Raw genomic sequence first — 24,367 nt, 5'->3', positions numbered from 1 at the left:
CCCGTAAACACTCCTGTGCATTCTCTTCCGGTAGCAAACAGCTATGAAGGAAGGTGCTATCAGATGCCTACAGGGTGATGTTGATTGTCACACGGTAGCATCCATCACTTGCCTCCTCCATAAATCAGTGAGAGTCTTATCACTAGAAAACACCTCAGGAAGCAAGCTTTGAGCCAGAAAACAAAGAAGGGTTCTCACAAACATTTTGACTGAAAGGTTTATAAGCAGCTGAAGTAAAGTTTAATGGGAAGTGACAGCTGCAGTGATAGCGAATTCTGTCATTCTAGAGTATGATGCACATATGTGTATGTATATTTATAAGTAAAAACACAACCTTAATGTTTGATCATCTGAGTGAACGGAACACTAAAGACATTTATTCTGTTAAAGGGACATGAAATATTTTTAAACAATGTAACTCTTTTTCACTAATAGCAATTGTAATTATATATGAATAAACAGGACTAGCATACCTGATGTGAATGCTTTATGGGAATGTGAGCTTTCCTATAAATCTGAGCAAGATAATAGGTCTGGAGTGCAGACATACCTGCTTAGCACCATTGCTGGAAGCATTTATGTTCATAGCATGCATCTATTTTGCTGTAAGTTGAGATTCAAAAAGACACAGTAAGTTTCCTTCTTATGGAAGTTGTGTAAATTGAATTATACTGATGCTATCTATGGAATCAGGGCTATCCTACTTGCATTAACAAATGGCCTTAAAGCAGTGCGTGTATTGCATGCTCACCAATTAGGCTTTCTTTTCAATCCTGTTGGTCTTTAATAAAAAGAAGGGAGGTTTTCTTTCTTTGATGGGGGTGTTGCAAAGAAAAGCTGCTAATGAAGGAATGATGAATGGCCCAATTGTGTTGCTGTTTGTATAGTTTCACCTTCATTTGCATCAGTACCAGGCACAGATACCAAGACTCATTTTTCATTTTTCAGTGCTCTTTTTCTTTGGACTTTGCCCATGCTAGAACCAACCAAATGAGCACATTTGTCTGCCTCCAGGAATACAGAACAGAGTATTACCTTCCTTACACCACTGCGGCCTACATGTGATGGAAAGCATTCCTCTCCCCCAGCATGTCTCCTCTCTTCAACTGCAGGTTGATTTGGAGATCTGATAGCTGCTGGAGGATATTTCAAGTGTACAGGGAGCCGCCACTATGCTTTGTAAGGAATGCTTAATGCATCATACCATTTCCTGATCCAAGGAATGGATCTCTTATTCTGTACATTTATCCAGCATTTTTACAGGGTTTGGTACCAGAAAAATAACTTCTTCCCCTTAAAAAGACAGGAAGCACAAAAGCAGAGTGTCAAATTACTTACATAGCAAACCCATAAATGATTCAAAAGTCTGTGAGTCTATTCTGCAGAGCAAGCAGTGGAGCAATCCCTTTCTCCCTGGAGCAGCAGTTATATGCAATCCGCAGCTGACAAGTGATCCTTTGGTTATAGAGGGTTTTTTTATTATTATTATTCCTATTCTTTCTATCATTTTGAAAACATATCAACTGCCCCCAAAATAATGTTTTTCTTTAGAAAAAAAAAAAATAATAAATGTGATCCTTTGTTTTCTATATTTGTTCAGGGAACATTTGATTGAATGCCAGAAAGAGGATAAAGCAGTCTCCCAGTAGGCTTGTTTGCATCTTTTTCCAGGATGACAGTTTTAGTCTGCTGGCTACAGATGGCCTTTGACAACTGACAACACTTGCTGTTATGCTAGTGCATGACTTCATCGGTGTGACACTGCATGTGACAGAGCTCTCTTCCTCTTTTGCCTGCAGAGACACAGCTCTCATTTCAGTAGCACCCAGGTTTCCCCTGCATAAACGAATCAGAAGCCTCACACTGCAATGCTGCTTGTGCTAGAAGACAAGGAGCTGGATAAACAGTATGGTTGGAATCTGGCTCTCCTTGACACTTCTTTTGTTTTTTCTTTTTTTCTTTTTTCTTTTTTCTTTTTAACCAGACACTCTGAAATTAAGTTGGCCAAATTTACTAAAGCACCTTTACAGACTCAGTATTTCCTTGAACCATTTCCAGTTCTGTCGATGTCCATCTGTCCTTTATAGACATTCTGTAGTATCTAACCCATGTGCCTGAGGTTTCTTCACAAATAAAGAGACACCAGGCCTTGCAGGGCTGACTTGCTCTGGTGCAGAGCCTCTAGGCCTGTGCTGAAATGTGCAGAAGCGGTTGCAGTTTCCTCTCAGTCTTGGCAACCTCTGGGAATACTATGGTGTAGATACATGTGGTTATGCATCATCTAGTATCTGAAGTAGGTTGAACTCATTCCCATTTTTCTTCTTGCTTCAGAAGCAGGAATAAAGAAAGGTTTATCTTTTAGACTTCTCTTTCCATCACCTTTGAAAAGGGCTTACAGTTTGATCTATGTTCAGTGGCTGTTTTCTTCTCCTGATCTTAACTTATGGTCTAAGTACGGCCCAAAGGCTTATTCCAAGACAATTAACTTCATATTGGTTTAAAAAAATAACCAATAAATAAAATAAAATAATCAATAAATAAAATAAAATAAAACCAATAAATAAAATAAAGCCAATAAATAAAAAAAAACTTAGTGGTGCCACTAAGTATGTTAGAAATGCTGTCATAGTTTCTTTCTGATATCCATTGCCTCCTCTGACAGGCAGCGTTAGATCTCAACTGGCAGGCTTGTGGCTGGCTAAATGTCATCTCTGTTCCTGTTGTGATGCTCAAACCACCCTATTTACAGATTTAGTTACAAATACGGTAATATCATTTCCATGAGATCTTCTAGTGCAACTCGATCAAAAAAATTGTTTGCTTCTTATGCCTTCGTAACTGTGGATGAATCCAACTGCTTGTTTCTTTTAGGTCTTGTTTAGCCTGATCTTTGTGTGTAGTGACTGTGAAGTTGAGCCCTTAGAAATGGCAGAGAACAACGGCAGCTGCTGGGCTGTGAGCAGTCACAGTTGGCTGGTGATTTGTGAAAGAATGCAGTCTGTCTACTGGTTGCTACATAGATATTCAGGACTGGATTGATAGCATGCAGGAGATTAGCTTTCTGGGAATGGTGCAGTTGAGACATGACTTCCCTCCTTCTTTTGCACTGCTTTGGTGAAAGCATGTCCAACAATGTTTGATCCTTTGCTGAGGTGAACCATCAAGGGGACAAATCTGAGCAGTGAGGAGCTGGTGGTGCTATTTTCCACTTAGTTTCAACTTCTGCAAACAAAGCTAGTGAAGTGGACTCAGTTTAGCTAGCTTACTGGACCCTGCCAAAAGTGATGAGTCTCAAGGTGCCTGCTGCATCTTCCAGGATTAAGAGGGACTACATAAATGACAGAGGGCACTTTGGAGTTGGCAGCATTGGGCAGTTTGTTTGCAGTGCACCTCACTGTCCACCACCCTGGAACTTGATACAAAAGATAATCAATTTCAGTGATGTAAAAACTGCTCTCAGTGACATGGGGCTTCATTTAAGTGCTAGTTACTACGATGACATCAGTTCTGAGGAATGCTGTTTGCACACTATGGCCAAAGAGACCAGTGGTTTTACTCCAAGACATGACTGAAAAAGTTACAAGAACAAAAAAGTTTAAATGGCTTTCCAGTGTTCCCAGAAACACAAAACTGATATCTAAAGCTACTTTGTATTCTGCTCTTGGGACAGATGATATCAGTATCATCGTGGTGAAACATTCACCACACTCTGGAGGGGTGAAAATTAAGCAAAGATGCAATTCTGCTTTTCAGTTGACCTAAAACTGCATGAGGTTGGAGAATTTCCTGATAATATAGAACAGAATCATTAAGGTCTGAAAGAACCACTAAGATCATCTAGGCCCACCATTCAGGACACAAGGCTGCCATACTGTGCCTGCTGTTAAGCATACCCCAAAGTAAAGACAATAGGAAGCTCAATACATCTATATGCTTTTTGTTGTTGTGTTGGAATGATAACATTTCATCTTATATATGCCCTTTCTCTCCCTTTTCCTTTTGGGCATTTCTGTGTATGCAACAGGAGCACACCTGGGCCAAGCTCTGTAACCTGTTGTGCAACCTGTAGGCGAAAAGCATAGGAGGGTTGTGAAAGGTAGTCAAGCCTGACTTTTTGCTTTGTTCTTATTGACATGTGCCACTTGTGCTTCACATTCTTAACGTTTCTGAGAAACCCTGTCATCTGCAAACAAAAACAGCTCGTGCATAGAGCTGAGTGTGCCCAGATTGTAGAGAGGCTGATAGCTGCACTCAGTATGGAAGGACTTGCTGTGTTGTTTCCATGCACACGAAGAGGTACTTTTTGGCATCTGATTAAGAGCTTATGAAGCAACTTTTCTACAGCTAATATGTTTTATCGGGAAGCTTAATCTAAGGCTTCCTCAAAGACTGTGTTCTTAACCAGTATATGAAAAGCTGATGTTTATCTATGAGTTGTGATCCAAAATCCAAAATATTGGTCAGTATTTTATTTAAAAAAAAAAAATAAAAATCACAGCGTGCAGGATTTCTGTTATGTAGTTTTTTTAGCCAGGAGCACCTCAGAGCTACTGAATAGCTCTCCATACCCTCGAAAAGACAGGTAGCTTTAGTATTAGATTTAGTAAGCTTCTCTAGTGAGTGAATGTTTTACTGAGAATAGAATTTGATCCTCCTGTATCCTTCACAGTTTGTTTTCTGTCCATTTGTTTGTGACCTGTCACTTCTAACTCAGGGTGTCACTTCCACTTAGGGTGGAAAAACTGGAGGCTCAAGTGTGGGTTCCTGTCAGAGCTGTTTGCTCAGTAAGGGCGCAGCCCTAGCCAGGAAATGCAGAGACTGCAGGAATATATCTGAAATAAACATTTGGTCCCAGTGATGAAATAACAGTGTTTTCTCAGCCAAAAACTGCTTTGTCAAACAATTGGAGAGTAATGGACTGGCTATATTTGTATTGCTGCAGTGACATGTTTAGAGACATCAACCAAGAGGGAATGGCTGGCTCAAGGTACCTGATGGAAGGTGTTTGCAGTAATGAAGCCTCATCAACAGCAAACTCGGGGTGGGCAGCTGGCAGAGCACAGACTGCTACAAGGGGTCTCCTCCCATTCAGATTCCCCATTACATCTGTGGGGGTCTTCTGTCTTGACCAGAGTGCTCGTAGCTGACTCTAATGGGCTCTGACTAATGACTGAACAGGAGAAGAGATGAAGAATTAGCACTTCTGTGATCTTCTTTCTTTCATCCACCCTTGCCAGACTGTAAATGGATTTTCTGTAGCAGTCACATTTCACTGGGAAAATCACCATGGTATCTCTTTAGATAATCAGTCATCATCTATAGGGTTTGTGCTCAGCTCTTGCACTGTAATCACGAGACCAAGAGGTAACAAGAAGACCTTATAGTTACCATATCAGAATTCCTGCTGGGGAAGAAACTGCCCTAGTGCTGTTCATCCTGAAGGCTATAACAGGACATGGGTATCTTCACTGCTTGTCACCAAACAGGCTCTGGATGCTGAACTTCTGCTACCACCATGGCTATGTGGCTCCCCTTTAAGCAGCTGCATCTGTGCATGCTCACACATCAGCTGTGTGAACTTCAAGGAGTGAGAACAGTCTGCAGAACACCTCCTGTGTTGCTCTAGGCCAGCTTCCTCATTTTTTTTTTGTTTGTTTGTTTGTTTGTTTTTGTTTTTGGAACACTTCAGATTCCCAGATATTTGTTATCTGGAATAAGTAAAAATTGCAGCCTTTTATGTTGGTAGGAAGAAAAAAGAATGTAAAAACTTATTTCATGCTTCAGGCTTGGTAAGTAATTCCAGCTTCGAGGGAAAACCTGTGAAGTAAGTTCCCTGATGTCTGTTGTTTGCAGAGAGCTTGGCACAGCACTGCCACTGTGTATGCAGAAAGCAGGGTGGGTCACTGCTTCAATTCCTGAGCTGAGAACGCTGCTTGCTGTCGGCATAGGAAAACAACAACAACGCTTCATAATTTGATTACAAAACCTGTCAATATAAGCAGCATATCTTTACTTTTTGGTGCAACATTAAGACCTGATTTAAGGCAGGGAAATCCTCATGAAGCTTTAAAGAGGAGCCATTATAGCAAGCCCATCTGCAGTTTGGCAGTACTGCAAAGGCATTACATAGTTGGGTACAAAGAAAATTCATTTCAGCAGTCCATTGAGCATGACTTAGTGTTTTCAGTGTTGAAAAAATGCTTATTGTGTCTGCTTCTTTGTTGGCTTATATTCCCTCTTATGTGGGATTCTGGTGCCTATATATCCTTGTTTTAAAGGATTCCAATGCTAGTGCTTATGGGTTGAAGGCTTCATTAGTCTGAGAACATAAATGTTGGCAGAGTACATAGAATGAGCTGTGCCTAAACGTACAGGGCAGTTTGATTCTTCATGATCATCACTTTTGGCAGTGAATAAGAAGTCTGAAAATAAATAGTACATTGATTTGGTTTAACTTGGTAACATATGGAGGTTAATTTTGTGTTTATGAAAGAAAACAAGTAGTAGATAGAAAATGAATCGTGCTATTGACTGCTCTAAAAGTAAGCCAGAAGGAACAGAACAGTGTGTTGTGATCTGTAACATGGCCAAGCCAGGCTCCAAAGATGCAATGTCTGTTGAACTCAGCGGAAAGATGCCCTAAGGAGATGATGGTGTCTGGAGTTTAAGGCTGTCTTGCTGTCACCCAAAAGCTGTGTGTCCTCTTTACTCTCCAGCAATGCATTTTTGCCCTATTTCACCTTTAAATATTTGAAAGAGGATTTTTTTTATTAAAAATTATGAAAAAATTAAGTGTTCAAAGGGAACAAGCATAGATGGATGGAAATGGGTCTAGGGGAAAAGAGGAAATGAGGAGTACCTAAGGGAAAGAAGGCAGCGGGTGCTGTCATGGCTGGGGATTGACTATTGATCCTTCCACAAAGGAACTTCTTTGGACTGCTTCTTTTATTGTAAGAAGTTACGAAGCATGCTTTGGAGTCAGCATTCATGAAGCAAGGAAAGCTTGAGCAAATAAACAAGGTTCCATCCTCAGAAAATGTAATGACTCAGAAGTGACAGCAGCAGAAATTATTCCCTGTGAGGATCAGCATTACTCAGCATTACTGTGTGACTGCTAACTCAGTTCCCTGACACTGCTGCTTTCAGAGACCTGCTGGCAAAGGCTCAAGCCAGAGATGGCTCTGCCCTGCCTGTCATAGAGAGGGAGAGGAATGGTTTGGGAGGCAATATATGCTAAAGCTCACTGAAAGATGACAGCGCATTCCAATTGGGGTGTATTTCTGAAGCTGATGTGTGAGGTCCAGCCCATAACAGCAGAGAAAGGCAGTGGTTACAAGCTCAATCTTTTGAACTTTGTTCTGTTTGTATATGATTAATAGTTCTGCCTCGTCACAGTGAGCAAGCAGGTTACGTGCACAAGCATATAATATAGAAAAATCCTGACAGGAGTTAAGTTCAGTTGGCCTAAATTAACAGAAGTCAATTAGTATGTTTGTGCCTCCGGTGGCGCAGCGGTAGAATTGCCACTTGCAACACCAGAAATGCTGCTCTGCTACACAGAAGGGCTCGAATCCCTGGAGTTGGACTCGATGATCTCTAAGGTCCCTTCCAACTCGCACGATACTATGATACTATGATAGTATAATTGAGGTTTGCTGCTTTATTCTCACCTGTAGTACAATTGTAATGTACCTTCGATTAACAGAAAATTAGAAACATTTCCTCCATTTATTTCATAATGTAATTGCTAGTATGTTTGTTAAATAACTGAAATAGACTCAATTATTCATTTCTATTTGAACTCCATCTGTAAGCAATAGCAGGTTTTCTGATTCAGATATATAAAGTGGCTGTAATAGCTTTTGTTAAGCCACAGAGTGAGACATTCAGACAATATGAATCACTCAGCAACTTGGTAACATGTAATAATGAAGTGGTGAAATGCTCTTAGCACCCTACAAATTGATTTATAATGGCAGTACATGGCCTACACTGAAAATTGCTTAATGGAATACCTCAGATAGGTTTAATTTGTTTGGGATGTTGCTCAGATGGATTGTACAGAGAGGAAAGTTTTGGTCAAAACTTTGAAAGAACTTCATGCCCATCAGAATCCTTATTAATCCTCGATCCTTACAATCCTTGATGCTGTTACTAAGGTGGTCCAGTTTGAGCTTGAAAAACACAGCCCCTGCACCGATGCAGTTCTGCAAGATTAAACCATTGTCTCGGCTGAGTGAAAGAAACAAAGCATTTGTCACCTCTAACCTGACATATATCAACAGGGCTTGTAAAATGTAAACCAACCAAACAAAACAGCTCTGATGGTTTACTATTTAACTGAAGGACTACTGTTCACCTTCCTGTGAAATTACTGTGTACACCCACTGCTAATGCAAAGCTCTGTGCATCCTTGCATCAGTTTCTACCACAGGGAGAGTTCCAAAGAAAGGGAACTATCCAAGGAGTGCCTTTGGAGTGGAGAGCTGTCCTGGACTCAGTGCATTGGGAGATAGGTTTATCTATCAGCAAGATATCTTCTGTAGCTAGCAACATTATTTCCTCTTTTTCAGTACATTTGTACTTCTGTCAGAGAGATGAGGTATGAATTGCAAGGTTGCTCACAGCCCATTCAATGCTTCCAGGGGGGAGGGCATCCACAGCCTCACTGGGCAACCTGTTCTGGTGTCTCACCACTAACATAGTAAGGAATTTCTTGCTAACATTTAGTCTAAATCTACCCTCTGACAGTTTAAAATCATTTCCCCTTATCCTGTTGCTACCTGCCCTTATAAAAAATCTCTCCCCAGCTTTCCTATAGGCCCCTTCAGGTACTGGCAGGTGGCTATAAGGTCCCCTTGGAACCTTCTCCAGGCTGACAAGCCCTAGCTCTCTCAGCCTGTCCTTGTAGGGAAGGTGCTCCAGCCCTTTGATCATCTTTGTGACTCTCCTCTGGACCTGCTTCAACAACTCCACGTTCTTCTTCCATTGGGGGCACCAGAACTGGTCAGATTTTAGTGTAGTAACTCCCAGGTCTAGTGGGAAATGAAGGATTTTACCACGTATCATGCATGATTGCTGTGAATCCAGTCCCTGTTAGATTTTTTTTTTCCCTATTCATCTTATTTTATTTCTCTTTAATGTAACAAATGTTAAATAGGATAACACGTGGAACTGTATGAAGTTGTGATGTCTTTCAGTTGTACTTAATTCTTCTTGGGTTTCTGGTCTCATATTAGGGCTAGTGTTACCGTCCCTCAGAGATGCCTGAAAATAATGGGAGTTAGAGTGGAAGCACGTTCTCAGGGTTAATTCAGGTCATCTCTCTGGAGGCAATTCCTTATGCATATAAAATTTCAGACGAACCACAGCTCTTTCTGTAGATACATAAGAACATAAACATATTCTGCCATTGGCCAAAGACCTTTGGCCAAATCTTCTATGTTAATTAAATGTACCTGGATGAAGTTATAAATTCAGATCGGTGCTTTAAACTACTGAGTAAGTTTCACCAGTGCAGTAACTGAAATGTGCCTCGTTGCCTAGGATTTCCTGCTACAAAATCTGTCCTACTGAATTCTGATCTAATACAGAGGAAAACTACCAGTTCAGGTATGAACATTGATTTTTCCCTCGGATCACGAAGCGCACAAAGTCTTTCAATTCATATTTTCCAGTGGTGCTATATGTTGTAAATGTCTTCAGAAGCATCTGTCTGTGCCAGGATGGAGTTCATTTTCCATACTGTGCTTTATTAAATGTAAGAAGAGCACCAGCACTAGAAATGCCTGGGCGATAAGAGGATGCAGTTTTTAACTGCCTGGAGCCTGACTGACATCTCTGAAAGCTGTTATATCTAAACAGCTTGAATATGTGACCTCATTCCTTAAATACCATCACTTGAACAGCTCTTGTTGCTAAAATGAAAGCACTGTTGATTCTCTGTTGTGAGAACTCCTACAGACCCTCTGACAAGCACAAATGAAACAGTACCTTTATTCACTATGATCCAAATAATTGCTTGGTTGTAGCAATTACAGTATACCTGTAGAGGCATTTACAGTGAAGGCCCTGCTTGCGGTTTTGATGGCACTCACTCGTGTTACCATCTGGCTGTCACAGAAATCCCTGCCACGTGGAGTAGGACCGGGAAACAGACCACAGGGAAAATGAACCTGGAAAGGTAAAGTGGCAGAATAACTGTTTTCTTATACCGACAAGCAGTTTGTTAACTTACAGCGTAGGCCTTCTCTGAGGGAAGGCTGCAGTTGAGCCAGACTTGAGCCAGTAAGATGAGACCAGGATCAGCCTTCTTGTTTTCTGCTGTCTTTTAATACTCTGAAATAAGCTTTCTGCAACGTAGGCCCTTATCGGTGCTTTGTAAAGTATAAGCAGGATTTTAAAAATACAAGCCATGCCCTCTATTCAAGCATAACTCCGTGTTTCTCAGGAAAAGAAAGCTTGTGTGGAAAAGCTGAACTTTTGCTGGGAAGCTGAAGGGTAGGCTGGATAAAAAGCTTACTTTTTTTTACTGTTATCTATAAAAACCATTTTTGTGGAGCACCGTGCAAATTCCCTGCAAGCTAAACCAAAGAGAAAAGAACTTATTTTAGTGAACGTATTTATCGATTACTGTTTAAACAATCTTTTGGGTTAGCCTGAGCTTGTTATTTCAGATAGTATTCCAAAGCAGTATTGTGGCTACTGACTTGCATACAGTTGTGTTGCAGATGTATTTAGGACTATAGGTGCAAACTCTGTCCCTTGTTATTCTTTGTTACTATACTGAGGTAACTGTCCCAAGGGCCAAAGGGACCAGAGAGTAGGAAGGACATTCAGGTAGCTGACACATCTTTAATGTAATCTGGAACGACTGTAGCTTGTTTTAAATTGCTCGATGCAATCAAGCTGCTAGTTAGCTGGGCACATTTGGATACCTGCTGGTGAGACAACAGGGATTCAGACAAGCCTGGCTGTCACTTGGGAAGGTGAGGGAATTGCTGTATTGGAAAAGGTGCTCGGGCTGAGATTCCACATGGCTTTAGAAGTCAAGAGGAGGCACCTTGAGGCCAATATTGAATGTGATTGGCAACCAGGGCAATTAAGCCACTGAGGGAGTTATGTGCTTACTCTGCCTGCTGCCAACAAAACTCCTGCCAGCATCTTTTTGTGGTAGATGAAGTCTATTAATTCTGCATGCATACACATCAGCAGAAAGGATCTATCATTACTCTGATCTAAATGGAACAAAACATGAATGTGAAGGACAGCCACATCCAAATGAGGGTATGTATGGGTAATATTCCCAAAAAGAAAGGGGAAATGATTCACTCCCATGAAGGCATAGTGGCTGCATCATGGGCAGGACTGCTGCTAGATTCCTAGGGCTGAGAAGGAGCAGTATGAGACCTTTTACAATAGGTGCAGAGTTTAAATTGTCTCTAATTTTCTCTGATCAGATTACATACATCTGTGGACTTCTTAACACTGCAGACAGAGGACTCAGGTGCACTGACTGTGCACAGAAGTGGCAGACAGAGTTGTGGTGATGATTTTTAATTACATCTTTTTAATATTAACAAATGAAAGAAAATTGAGCTTCCTGATAAATTTATGAGATTCGTAAGTGAAAAATGCACACATTGAAGGAAAGAGGACAATTTGTAGTTTTAGAAGACGAAATTAATGGCAAAGCTGTGAGGAAACCCATAGTGAATGATTTAATGAAGTGGTTAAAGCCATTGTAGTACACAAACTGTTTTTAATTGGAAACATCTGACAGTTTCATCTTTCTATCAAACATTCAGAGGAAATCAAATACCCCACTGTATAAAAAGCAGCTGGGACACAGGGAGAATGGCACTTCTGTCAGTGCTCTTTAAGAGGTCAATGACAATTTTAATTGATGCTATTTTGGTTCTAGTGGTGTGGTTGATAACTAGAATAGAAATATCTGAACTGCCTGTTCTTAGAAATATGTGGACTTGATTCAGGAGAATCTTCAGCTGAGAAACAAGAACAAAAGTCAGATGAAATCTGCAGGTACAAGAGAATGAATACAATTAAGAGTTTGTTCATCAGTTTCTGAACAATATGGAGACTGTCAACACTCACTTAGGCAAGTTAAAAGCGAAGACAGACATCAAACACATCATGTTACTCTAAAACTAACAGGCACTTCTTAAAATAACTAAATAAACTGTAAGTAACAATTGCTTTAAAGTTTATTTTCACATGCATTTTTAGACTTTACAGAGCCCTTTTATGTCTTGTTCTTTGTCAGCCCTGAGATCACAGCATGGTCCGACTAAATCCACCTCTTGATTTCTTTGGTGTCTATGTTGCATACCAAAACAAATAGAAACTGGATTACTAAAGTAGTTGGAGTATGTTTTCAAGTCTGAACAATAGCAGTATTCCCAGTTTGCTTTTGCTTTTTCAAATACAAAGAGTAAGACTGCTGTAGAGCATTAGAGGCAATAATAGAAAACAATGCAGCTAATTTTGAAGGTGGTGTTTTTACAGCTATTGTCAGTCATTTCAGAGAGAAAAAATCTAGCTGGTGGTCTTTGCTGTGCGCTGAAAGGTTGAGTAGGGCATTGGGAAGTGTGTTTGAGCTGGTGGTGCATGGGCATGTGAAGAGTGGGTGGTCTTTTGACTTCTCAGGCTAAACATTGGGAAACAGAAGGTCCAATGTGCATCCATGTTCTGGTGATGTACGGTGAATTTGGTGTCAGGTTTATGCTGGGACTGCTATTATAATGCACAGAGATATTTTCTGATGCTATGCTTTTCATGGAGCCCGTGTATCCCCTGGCTAATTTTGAACTACTTAAGCCCAAGAGCTGCAGGCGGGATTGTCAGCTGCCACGAACTCCCAACAGTGCATTGATGTGAGCAAAGCAGCCTGGCTCCATGTGAGCTGAGGAGCTCATCCAGTGACTCTGCAGAGCTCATTTTAATGACAGTTCTGGCAAATACATAAAACTTCTTAGCCAGGAGATGATTTTTTTATCCAGTTTGGTAAAAATTAAGGATTGCTTCACTTTTTCTTGAAGCAAACACACATGTCCATGATTTCACACATTTCCAGGGTTATCTTTCAAAAGCAGGGCAGTCTGCAAATGTCCCTAACTTGTAATTCTGCCACTAAGTGCTGTGGTGATTTCAAGATGAGGTTGTACTCCTTCCACTGCAGAGCTGTGTTGGAGAGATGCTCCCTATGGAGAAGTGTGGGGGAGCAGATTTCTGCAGGGCTGCTTCAGCTGGCAATTCCAGTTTCAGACTGATGCAGCAGGGCTACAGCTCTGTCTTCATTATACTTCAAACCCTTGTTAGCACTGAGGATTATATCAGCATTGGTAACTTTGTGTTGGGATGAAACCAGTTTCATCTTCAATCTTCTTCCTCCTGCTGCTCACATTCCCACACTCTTGCCAGGTTAGCTCACTTGTATTTCTTCATCACACCAGCCTCTGGGTCTGGAGTGGCTATACTGAAGTCATATTTCTATCATCTGAAGATCTTATTGCATGAATTAAATAGCTGCACCTCCTGAACCTCCTGTTTACTAGTTTAAATACCTTTTGATTTATTATTTTTTTCCCAGCTCTGTTGTGCTTTCTAGGCTTTAGGTGGGATCCTTCTGGAGCGCTTCCATTGCATTAACTTTGTGAGGAAGGTTTTGTTAATTATTATACATTCAAATGTATTTTCAGATTAGATTTACTGGGGCATTTTTTAGCTCATTCTCAGTCTACAAGAAACTTAACCTGTGAGTGCAAAAAATGCAGAGATTCAGCCTGGCTATTCACTAAACAGTACATGGCTGTTTCAGAATATCATCTAACAGTGTAATGCCATGTGAATTTAACAGCATTATATAATCAGAAGGAACAGAATGGAAGGTCAGCCTTTATAGATGGTCCTCATGCCACTGTAACTCCTGCCATTGGATTCACATTGTATTAGACTTGATATTTTAGTCCTCCTGCCTTTAGAAACCCATAAACAACTACATCGTACTGTAGTGAGCCACATACCTGAGGGACAAACTTTCTTTAGGAATAAGTTTTGAATGAGAAGGAATAGTGGGGAATAACTTGGACTTAAGTATGCATCTACAACAACAAAACTGAGCCAAACCACAAATAAATTCAATGTGGCAAGGTAACCTGAAGTTAGATTTTTCACTGCTTTTCTGTCTCAGCTGTTGTTGTAATAGAAAAGGGGATTTCTTTTTTGTGTTTTTTTTTTTTTTTTTTTTTTTTTTTTTTTTTTTTTTTTTAAACAGTCTCTGCATATTGTGGCTGTGATTCCTTCCAGCCTTCATCTCTTTATCCTCTCATGTCACTCTTTCAGAGACCTCAGGACACAGGTTCTGTTCTGTTCTGCCTTTCTTTCCCCCAGTTGATGCTGACTGGAACTGCCCAGCCTGTCCTCCCCTCCAGGCTGCAAGACACGGAGAACTCACAGTTTCTGTACAGAAACTCCCACCTTTCCTATCCACCATTTCTCACTCTTGCCCATCAAACTGTCATTGACAAGCCCCCAGACTCTGAGCTCTGGCATTACACAGCTCCCCGTGAGAAAATGACCTCATTCGAACAGGAACAGCCAGCTGTTCTTTGTGCTCACTGGATGAGATGGCCATTATTTTTGGAAGAGTGCTACATGGCTTATGGTGCCGTCAGAGTTTCTGTGTAGCAGCACAGAGAGCACAAATACCCAAACTTATCTCTTGCGGGATCTTGTGGGTTTCTTATCCAAGGACTGCCAAACCCCAAACCCACCCACAGTGTCAGATCCCATGTAATGTTACCCCAGGTGATGAGGCAACGCACCCTGCATAAACATATTCCACATGTCTGTTTGTTGCCAGTACTGAGGATTTTAAAACCCATTAGCTGTGTGCAGACATGCAGCCCGACCAGGAGCTGGATTCATGGAAATGAAATGGTTCTGTGCATCTGAGCATGGTGATTCTTCTGAACTTCATACCGTGCGGGTTCCCACCCCCTCATTCATCCATGTTCTCTGCTGATGTGTTTGGCCTATTTGTGGAGTTGTGAGAAATCTGATTTTGAAATAAAAACATAAGCCCAGCCTGGCAGGAGGTATTTATAATGTCTGTGTGTCATACAGGGACTGATTGGGATTGTGGATTTGCTGTGTTATGCTCTGTAAATGTGAGTTCATGTAGCCTTTGTCTTAGATGCTTACAGCAGAAGGGAGTTCACAGAATTGGGTGCAACTAGCTATAATGCAATATATAACACCTATATATGCTATATGTTATGATCTACCCACTATCCCACTATGGGATAGTATTCATTGCTTGCTGTGGTTCAATTGTTTACCCTTTTTTTGTTCCTCAATGCATGTATACATGTTTTTTGCTTGCTTGTAAATGTGGTTTGCAAATCCAAGCAAATCCCAAACATCTGCAAGAAAAATCAACTCACCAATAAAAGTAGATGTTGAAATGACTGCTGCTTTTCCACTGTCCTTGTTGTTGCCTCACTTTTCCAAAACACCCCCACATAACATGGCTTTCATCCACCTGTTGCATTGTGTCTTGTGAACCATGTGTAGGAGGAGGTAATGACTTCTTAACATGCCAGGATGTTGCATAACCCAGTGAGCCTTGGTTCTTGACAAGGATGCCTAGGCATTCTGTAACAGCAAACATGAGCCTACTTAAACAAAATCAAACAGCCCACCAGGTTCAAGACAACATACTTAGCCTAGCTGGTTTCCATTTGCATATGCATCTATAAGTATATAATATATATCTCACACACATTTACAAATGCATAGATAATTACAGAGAAGGAATACTCACAATCTGAACTGACAATTCCAAGCAGAGAGGTAGACAAAATCCTTAACATAGCTTGTTTAAAAATTACGTATTTGGAGGGAAGTCATTCGGTTGCCATAAAATGACCTAGAATGTAATTTATTATATATTATGGATTTATGTGGGGGCACCTGATTTTATTAAAAAATAAAATTTTATTAAAAAATAAAATCAGGGCTGTTTTGGTCTGAGGGAACTAAAGTAGATTGTTTTAGACAGTGCCAGTTATGAGTGCTGATCTTCCTATTCTGTGCAGCAGCAGCTGGAGGTTCTGTCCATTTCAGCATCCCTTTTTGTCTCCTCCCAGATGTCTTTTTTATGTAATCAAACAGTAGGATGCATAAATTACTTTTACAGGTTCGACACCCTGGGGTGGCCATAGAAATGGATCATGGCAGAGAAGCTGAGAGATAGTTACCATCTAAAAGCGTGGATGGACATTTTGGTGGAAGTGTTACATGTCAGGAATATAAAGTGCATATACATCTATGAGTCTTAACATCTTTTCATTTTGCTATGATCTGGAAGAAAAAATACATACCCTCAGATATAGAATTCAGTACAACTATTGAAGAATCTGTCTGAACTTCAAGCTATAAGAAGGGCTAAACTGAGCCGGGTGAGAAGCAGGGTGACCCCAGCAATAATCTTTGGGGGAAAGTGGCTCAAAGTGGGCTGGGTTTGAGGATCTGAAGTTTGAGGTGAGGTTTGCACTTTCATTGGGTGCTGAAAAAGGCCTCACAAGGGACATTTTGCCATCCTATCTGTTACACAAGCATGCCAAAATAGGAGGAAATTGTCTATGGATCATCTGATATTACACAGAGTTTAGCAGAACAGACAAATTTGTAGGTTTAACAAACACGAGCAAGCAGGCTGCCTTTTCAGGGAAAGGATTTATTTGAAGTGGCAACTGGTGGGCCTATTTTCATTTAATGTTCTAGCTAGGATGCTTAGAAAACATTTTTATGCCATAAGGAATACAATATGTATGCCTTATTAACTTATTCTCCCCTTAGATTGTAGTCTAGGCAAAAGAAATTACTGACAGAGTAATGTCAAAAAGCTGTTTGCCATCACTCAGTGACACTGGTTTTACAGCATGCCACACAGCTGAAGCAAGACATGATTATATTCATTTAGCAGCAGCCTTGGGAAACTGATTTGCCAGGTGACATTCTGGAAAAATAAAAGAAAATGAAGGATGTTATTGTTCTTGAGATAAATCAAAGTGAACAGGGCTCAGCTAAAAAAAGCAAAGGTGTAAGCAAAGAGAAATGGGGAAGGAAATAAGTTACTGAGGGTAGACAACACCTCCTATCTTAGTTTATCTCTATTAGCTTCACAAAGACTGTACTGCGCTCCGTCAAAAAGACCTGTTTGGTGTTTCTGTGGCATGATGCAAAACTGACAGGAGCTCTGTCAAACTGATTTAGCTGGATAAATAATAAAGACTGCTAGTTCTAAATTCTGATTTCATTTACTGAAGCTTCAAGTGGGTAAGATTTAAGTGAGAAACAAATCACAACTACCTCTCAAGTCAAACTCTTATTTTTTCCCAATATATCCAGGTATTTATGCCCCAGATATGGTCAGGTTATAATCATTTGCAGTCTCATATATTGAAAATGTTTAGCAACTTGATTCTAACTGATTGAATAAAAGCAGTTAGTTTGCTAACAGCCTATACTGAAGGATTATTCCCTGAATAGATGGCCTATGGTATTCAAGTACTGAGCTTTTACTGGAATACATTGCATGTTTTGTAAGTCATAATGAGAAGACTAAACATTATATTATATAAACATTATATGCATTGATAAAATGCATTTACAAGTAGCTCAGGAAAAAGTGATGTCTGCGTAGCATGGTGCCCTAGAAAACTTGGTGAGCCTTGATTTTCTTTCCGCAGTAAAGTACGTAACCTTTCTCATGTGCTGTTGATCTTTTCCTTTGCATTTACCCCTTCTCATGGACTATATTGGAACTAAATCAGTCTGCAAGATTTACCTTCCACTTTTCTCTGTTCTTGCCAAAACGGTAGCTACAGCTATGTAGTTTTAACCACAGTTCCTCTGGTGTGGCTCGCATAGAATAAATCCCTGCTACAACAGTCAGAAACTAGTTCTACAACCAGTAAAACTCGCAAATTCAGGTTTATATCGCTTCAGGACTAACAGTGTACACTGCTGTCTGCAGTTACTCTACATGCCTCTTACCCTCCTTTTTGGCTTTGCCATCTAGGTAAAAGACAAACGTGCCCAGAAGAGCTTCATCCTAGCTGATGGCTGTCAAAAAGAACAGGCAACAACCACCTTCTCCCTACCTTGTCTGTGCTCTGTAAGTTACCCAGCTGCTCGTTTTCACAAAGCTATCAGGACTTTCATATCCTTGAGTCTTCTACCACTGCCAAAGTTAACTGAAATCACCCCATGTGTTGAAAAGCTTGAGGTGGTGTGGTGGGCTTTTTGTTTTGTGTGAAAAGGGGAGGGAGACGGAGTGCTCCAGTGTACCATCAGCTCAGTGTGGTGCTGAGAAAGCAGGGTGGCTGTCTTGAAATTTTTTTAGCTGTCCTATCTTTATCTGACCCAGATAAAAGGAAGAGCTCCCTAAACACTGTTAAGACAAAATGCAGCAGTCAGAGTATCATTGTTGTCTTCCAAAGGTGCTATGCTGTCTTTGAAAGTCAAAAGTGTACTGAGACCCCAAAGCACCACTGCAACTCATGTGAAGGCTCGTCTGATACAAGCAGTTACACTGCATGAGTGACTGAGCAAAGTGCAAGAAGATGGTGTGCTGATACCCCTCAATTCTGAGGCACTTGACATCACTACTGTTGCTTCCAGTGCAAGCTTTCCCTGCATACTTAAGGTTTACAGTTAAGGTAGCAATGCCACCAATCTGCTCTAAAACTACACTTGCAGCTGTAAAAGCATTCTGTTTGTGCTCTAATTTGTTATGAAGAGAGCACATTCTTCTTTTCTCATTCCCTGGGAAGTGGACATCACAGATATGTCAGTCCTAAAGACCTGAAACATACCAGACATCAATGGACCTTCTTTCTCCCACTGAATCCCCAGACACAGAGGAAACAAATATTGCTGGTTCATTACTTTAATTACAATATGTGGGATGTTTTATAGAGAACAAAGTCATATTAAAACCCTGAGAAAAATCCAAATCACCTGTGGTATCACAGCTGAAACATGAGCAATGCTGAGATCTAAACTTGTTGATTCTAAGCATTCAAGCTTAAGTGAAAAGGGGGGGGGGGGGATCATGTATTTTAAAAAGTAGTTACAATACTACCTTGATCTGCTCACAAGAGGCATTCATATTGAATGGATTTTTGTGTCCAGGTCCAATGAAGTTGGTGGTCCTCATGTTCCTCAGGAGTGTAAACTGTCGTGGCTAAAATGGTGAGTGAATTACCTTATTTCTTATAGGTGTGAAGGACTGTAGAGTAGCAACACTAGCACTGAAGTGAGAAACGATCTGCATTTTGTATCAATTGTTTATTCTGATTCCTTAGGAGACTTCCTATTTTTGTATGTTGAAGCTTTATGCAAAGACCTGGTGAATGTTGAAAGTGGTATTAGAAATCATTCAGTGTACATCATTCCACCACATTTCCTTGGCTTTGTTTTTCTAACACTCCATTAAAAGCACGTGAGTATATATTTTTATTGATTCATTTTCTTTCACTATAACAATTAAATATTGAGTTTTCAGTTTTCATTTTCATTTAAGGACTTTTCTGATTCATTGCAGCACGTTCTCTTGAAGTGTCCTCCAGCTGGACAGAGAGGGTAGGATTTCAAAGTATGTATTTAAGTCCACACTATCTGCTTGTTGGGAACCTGTTAGTCAGACAGGTTAAGTAGCCTTACCCGAGGTCAGTATTTAGATGGGAGGTTACCCAGAAACTTGGAAGTGCAACAGTTTTGAGGTTTTTGTACACAAGTCTTGTCTTTCTTCTATATAAACTATGCCTTCTTTGGGTATGGAAAGATCCCACTGCTTAAGGCCCCACAATGTCAGTGAGACATAAAACTGGCATTTTAAAATGTGTGTCATTTTTCAAGACCAAATGGTTTGTTTCCAAGGGGAAGAGTAGTCAGACCACAGTTCAATTAAGATTGAATTCCCGTGCAGTTTTACTGAGGTGAATTCTTCAGATCACAGTCTCATTTGCTAGAGTGCACTGTGTGTTAGCACTGATTTGATTCAGTTCATATTCTTGTGTATTTGAATGATGAGCAAGTATATACCTGCTCTCCGTTGCAAAGTTATTTGTGATGTTATGCATCTGCTTTAGGTGCTTTGAATGGAAGCTTAACCAAGTTGTAGCCTAGGAAGAAATTACCTGGCTGTGGGAATTTAAAGCTAAAGATGATGGTAGTTCTATAAAGCAAACCTGTCTCAGTTACTGTTAAAAGATGGTAATCTCTCTGTAATGCTGACACTTTTTTCCTCCATATGCTGTATTTGTATTATTAAATTAAAGAGCGATTTTGTTACAATACCCCACCACAGAGCTTGAACAGAAGTACAGAGGGTGTTCAAACCAAGAAAAACCTGCCAGGTAAACATGCTCAATGCCCAACGCACTGCAGCAATGGCATAATCTGAAAGCAAAGAAATGGCAGGGTTTTATCCTTCAGCCACGATGCCTGAAATCTGGGGGTTGGGTTAAAATGAGGGATGGAAATCCAACTGTCCCTGCAATCCTAACTGTGTTTTTTAATTGCTATCTGAGACTAAATGCAATTCCTGTTCAAACCCACCGCAATTTGTCCCATCACAATGATGTTCCTAGCCTATGATATGCCATGATATCTTGCATGCAAGATCGAGCAGAAGGTCACAGTGGACAGAGAAAATGCAGCTCATACATAACCATTATCAGTGCTACTGCAGAAATTCAGAAGCAGACTAAAATGCTTCAGTCTCATGTACTGAATGGCTTTCTTCTTAAGTTTGCTATATGAAATCATCTCACGAGAACTAAGTCTTGTAAATTAACTTACTGAATATCTGCGAAGTATTCCTACTTGCTGTCAATCTTCAAACAAGAACAACAAAATACTTTTCAAGGAGCTAAACCAAAGCGTGTTTTACAGTGTATGTCCAAAACCAGAGAGCTGTGTTTCCCTCTCCCTTGTCAATTGACTTGCTTGGGCTATCTGGAACTCCCTTCCTGTTTCCCTCCAAGGCCTTTGGTCACTTCCTTTCTCTAAATATAAATCCCTTTCATTTCTCTTTAACTGATGATGGATTCACTTTGAAGCATTCTGATAACATCATCTGAATTATATATAGATTTTCTTTCTTGTAGATGACCACATATGACCATGGCTAGAGCTGTTAAAGTTGGTTTCACTGCTGTGTCTGTACTCAGAACTCTCCAAAGTATTAAAAAGAGCGATAGGTAAGGGAATCATGTCTCAAATCCCAAACCACCTTAACTGCTGGCACAGTGAGAATTCTGGAGTTGCAGCACAGCTTCTGGGCTGTGGTACTCCAAGTTGGGACACACCACTTCTACCATAGCAATATTCTGGAAAACAGAATGATGAGTGAATCATAGAACACAAAGGTTGAAAAAAAGCCCTATGATCACCTAGTCCAACCACCCATCCAGCACCACTAAGAGTTGGTTGCCAAAAGGGCTGGCTTGATGACATACGGGAATCTTTTGTCAATAGAAGATACAAAATCTTAGAAGAAAAAAAAAATAACAAAGAGGATAACGGAGCCTAAAGGCTTTACTGGTCCTTAGCTAAGTGCTTGCTCACTTGCTCTAGAATTTTCAGTCCCCACAGGATAACAGTTGTCTTTGTAAAAATACTTTCCCTGTTCCTTCTAGGCATGTCTGGAAGAGGAGAGGAACGCCGGCGTCCTTGTGCCTGCTTGTACAAGTCTCCTCCAGCACATTCTAAGCCCAGTCTAGGTGCAGGCTGCTTGGAGGAACCAGGGTAAGGCAGCAATGCAGGTGGGCACAGCGGCAGTTCGGGGATGAGGCATCGCCTCGTGGGCCCAGGCCTGCATCACAGCCTGCAGTAGGCCAAGCTCGGGGCACAAAGACAACCCGCTGCGGGCCTGCAGCAGCCCCTACCGAGCCGAGGTGCCTGGTTCGGTTACTAACAGGACCGCCGGCCCTGTTTGCGCGGCTGCTGCACCGTCATGCGGGCTGAACGAGTTGGCGTGCTCCCAAAATGTCTCCTCCCCGGACGGACGCCGTGATTCCAGAAGGCTTTATTATTTCCTAACCACACTAGGTTCACTGCATGCTGTTTCCACTAATATCTCACGCCCTGCCCCCATCTCCTCGAAGCAGGGGCTGACCGCTGCCGCCCGCCTTCTCTAGGGAGATGTTTCCACTGGCGGACTGCCGCAGCGCCTGTAAGAAGCGGCCCCTCCGCACTGCGGAGCTCCGCATCACGCTCAGCGGGTGAGAAAGCACGTCACAGCCGCCCAAGCCCGGCCCGGGATCCGCTGCCCACCACGAGCTCCGGGTGGCGACCCAAGTCCCACCACAGCCGAGCAGGGGTCAGCGCGGAGCTAGGACCGCGCCCCGCGCCTCGCGCCTAACTTCTACCGACTTCGCCATCCCGCCCCGCCCTCGAGCTGCATATTCATAAGGCGGCCGCGCCTGATTGGCGAAGACACGCCCCAATCTGCGTCCTATTGGCCCGCACGGCCGCCTCTCACCCAGCCCCGCCTCCTTCCCCCGGCCGTGACTCACCAGGGCGTGGAACCGGACCCGCAGCGCAGCCCGCGCTCTCCCCCCGCAGCCGGCAGAGGCGCAGCCTTCATTGTTCCGCCCGCTCCAGGCACTATGGACGAGCTGGACCAGTCGCCCCTGGTCTCCTCCTCCTCCGGGCCCCCGCGGCCGCAGCAGCCCCAGTTTAACTACCAGTTTGTGGTGGACGACGAGAAGGAGGAGGACGAAGAAGAAGAAGAGGAGGAAGACGAGGACTTCGACGAGCAGCTAGAAGTGATGGAAAGGAAGCCCGTCGCGGCCCCGCAGGAGCGGCCCTCGCCGCCGCAGGACCGCGGCAGCTCCGCCGAGCCGCCCCGCCCCGCCGCGCCCGAGTCCGAGCCGCCGCCGCCCAACTGGTGCCCGCCGCAGCCCGCCGTCTCCTCCTCCTCGTCCGCCGCCAGTACGCCGTCCCCCGGCCCCGAGCGGCCCGCGCCGCCCCAGCCGGAGCCTCGCAGGAGAGGGTCCATCTCCGGCTCGGCGGGTGAGTGCCTCTCCGCGCCTTTGTCTGCCGCCGCACCGCGCCCTCCCACCGCAGCTTTTGCGGGAGAACGCCTTTTTTCCCCCTCCTTTTAATCCGTTTTTATCATTATTATTTTTTATACGCGCTTGCGACTCGGTCTCTGCTCCCCTCTTATGCTGTTGCCGGAGGGAGGGGCGGCAGCCACCTCGCACATGGTCGCCCCGGGGGCGAGCCTGCCGCCGCCTGGCAACGGCCGCGCCGCTGGGCGGGAGCGGGGCGGGCGGCGGCGGCGGTGGCAGCAGCAGCAGCATCGCGGCGGGTGCTGACGTTACTCACGGGGAGGGAGGGACGTTCTGTGGGGGAGGGCGGGCGGGCGGGCTGCGGCCTCCGGAACAATAAACGTTCGCTAGCAGACGGCCTCGTGTCGCGGTGGTGCCTCGTGTCGTAGCTGCCGTTGTGCCTCGCATATTTGTAGGAGTTCAGTAGTCACCGGTGAACGCGGCGTTCAGCCCCAAATCCCCGTTAAACATGAGTTATAATGCACAAGAGGCGTTTTAAAATGCATTGTTTGCACGCGTGACAGGAGTTTGTGGTTAGTTCTGCCGTTGCTTTCCATGGGGCCCTCCGACTGAGGTGTGTGTGTGGCGGGGCGCTGAGGAGATGCTTGTCACTGCTGTGGCCCCGGATAGGGACAAAAGCACGGATTGGGTTAAAGCAGGAGTGCGAGGTGACCGTCCCTGTATCGAACCTCGAGTGCTGCCCTCAGTGCTGGGCCCTCACTGCAAGAAAGGAACGTGTACTGCAAGAAAGGAGCGTGTCCAGAGAAGGTCAGCGGAGCTGTGAGGGGTCTGGAGCACAAGTGTGATGGGGAGCGGCTGAGGGAAGCGGGGCTGTGCAGTGTGCAGGAGAGGAGGATCAAGGGACCCATTAAAGATCAAGTCCAACTCCACGTTGTTCCTTGGAAAACAGGGATAAAGTGTGATTTCTGGGGCTGCCTTGGCATTTTGCTCTTTGACCTCAGAAGGACAATTCAAGGAGCATGTTCATACCTGAATTGTTTCTCCTTTATTAGAGCAGGGGGGAGGTAACCCTGTGAGAACTGACTGCTGTAGCTGGGAGGTGGTGCCAGACTTTTTTTACAACACCTAATTGTGAGGGGACTAGATCTATCACTGACGATGAGTTCAGAGCTTCTGAAACAAGGACAGGCATCCTTGGCAGTCCTGCTTTCCAGAGGCAAAGTGTGACAGGTACAGTAGTCCTGTACAGTAGTACAGTA

At 42.9% G+C, this 24,367-nt stretch overlaps 1 protein-coding gene and 2 long non-coding RNA genes across 7 annotated transcripts in view; 2 read left to right on the top strand and 1 right to left on the bottom strand.

Moving 5' to 3' along the window:
* Positions 1-205: 205 nt before the first annotated feature.
* On the bottom strand, positions 206-22,748 carry LOC140250758 (uncharacterized). 3 transcript variants are annotated; one of them, XR_011903260.1, is made up of 3 exons: positions 22,611-22,748; positions 15,465-15,675; positions 206-3,568 (listed from the first exon to the last, which is right to left on the bottom strand). It is a non-coding gene; the product is annotated as an uncharacterized lncRNA (long non-coding RNA). The 3 variants fall into 3 exon arrangements; XR_011903261.1 differs by having other exon boundaries at positions 206-3,412; XR_011903262.1 differs by lacking the exon at positions 206-3,568 and adding an exon at positions 4,791-5,936.
* On the top strand, positions 10,053-19,285 carry LOC140250759 (uncharacterized). The gene is made up of 3 exons (XR_011903263.1): positions 10,053-10,183; positions 18,107-18,202; positions 19,222-19,285. It is a non-coding gene; the product is annotated as an uncharacterized lncRNA (long non-coding RNA).
* Positions 22,612-24,367, top strand: part of RTN4 (reticulon 4) — a 42,520-nt gene continuing 40,764 nt past the window's right edge. For all 3 annotated transcript variants that reach the window (XM_072333715.1, XM_072333714.1, XM_072333713.1), the window contains exon 1: positions 22,612-23,109. In XM_072333715.1, coding sequence (XP_072189816.1) covers positions 22,704-23,109 — 406 coding nt within the window. In that variant the 5' untranslated portion in view covers positions 22,612-22,703. The remainder of the gene's footprint in view (positions 23,110-24,367) is intronic.

The sequence above is a fragment of the Excalfactoria chinensis genome, chromosome 3 (genome assembly GCF_039878825.1).
Source record: "Excalfactoria chinensis isolate bCotChi1 chromosome 3, bCotChi1.hap2, whole genome shotgun sequence".
Taxonomy (NCBI): domain Eukaryota; kingdom Metazoa; phylum Chordata; class Aves; order Galliformes; family Phasianidae; genus Excalfactoria; species Excalfactoria chinensis.
The sequence above is the reverse complement of the archived record's forward strand: the minus strand, read 5'-3'. Positions and strand labels throughout refer to the sequence as shown.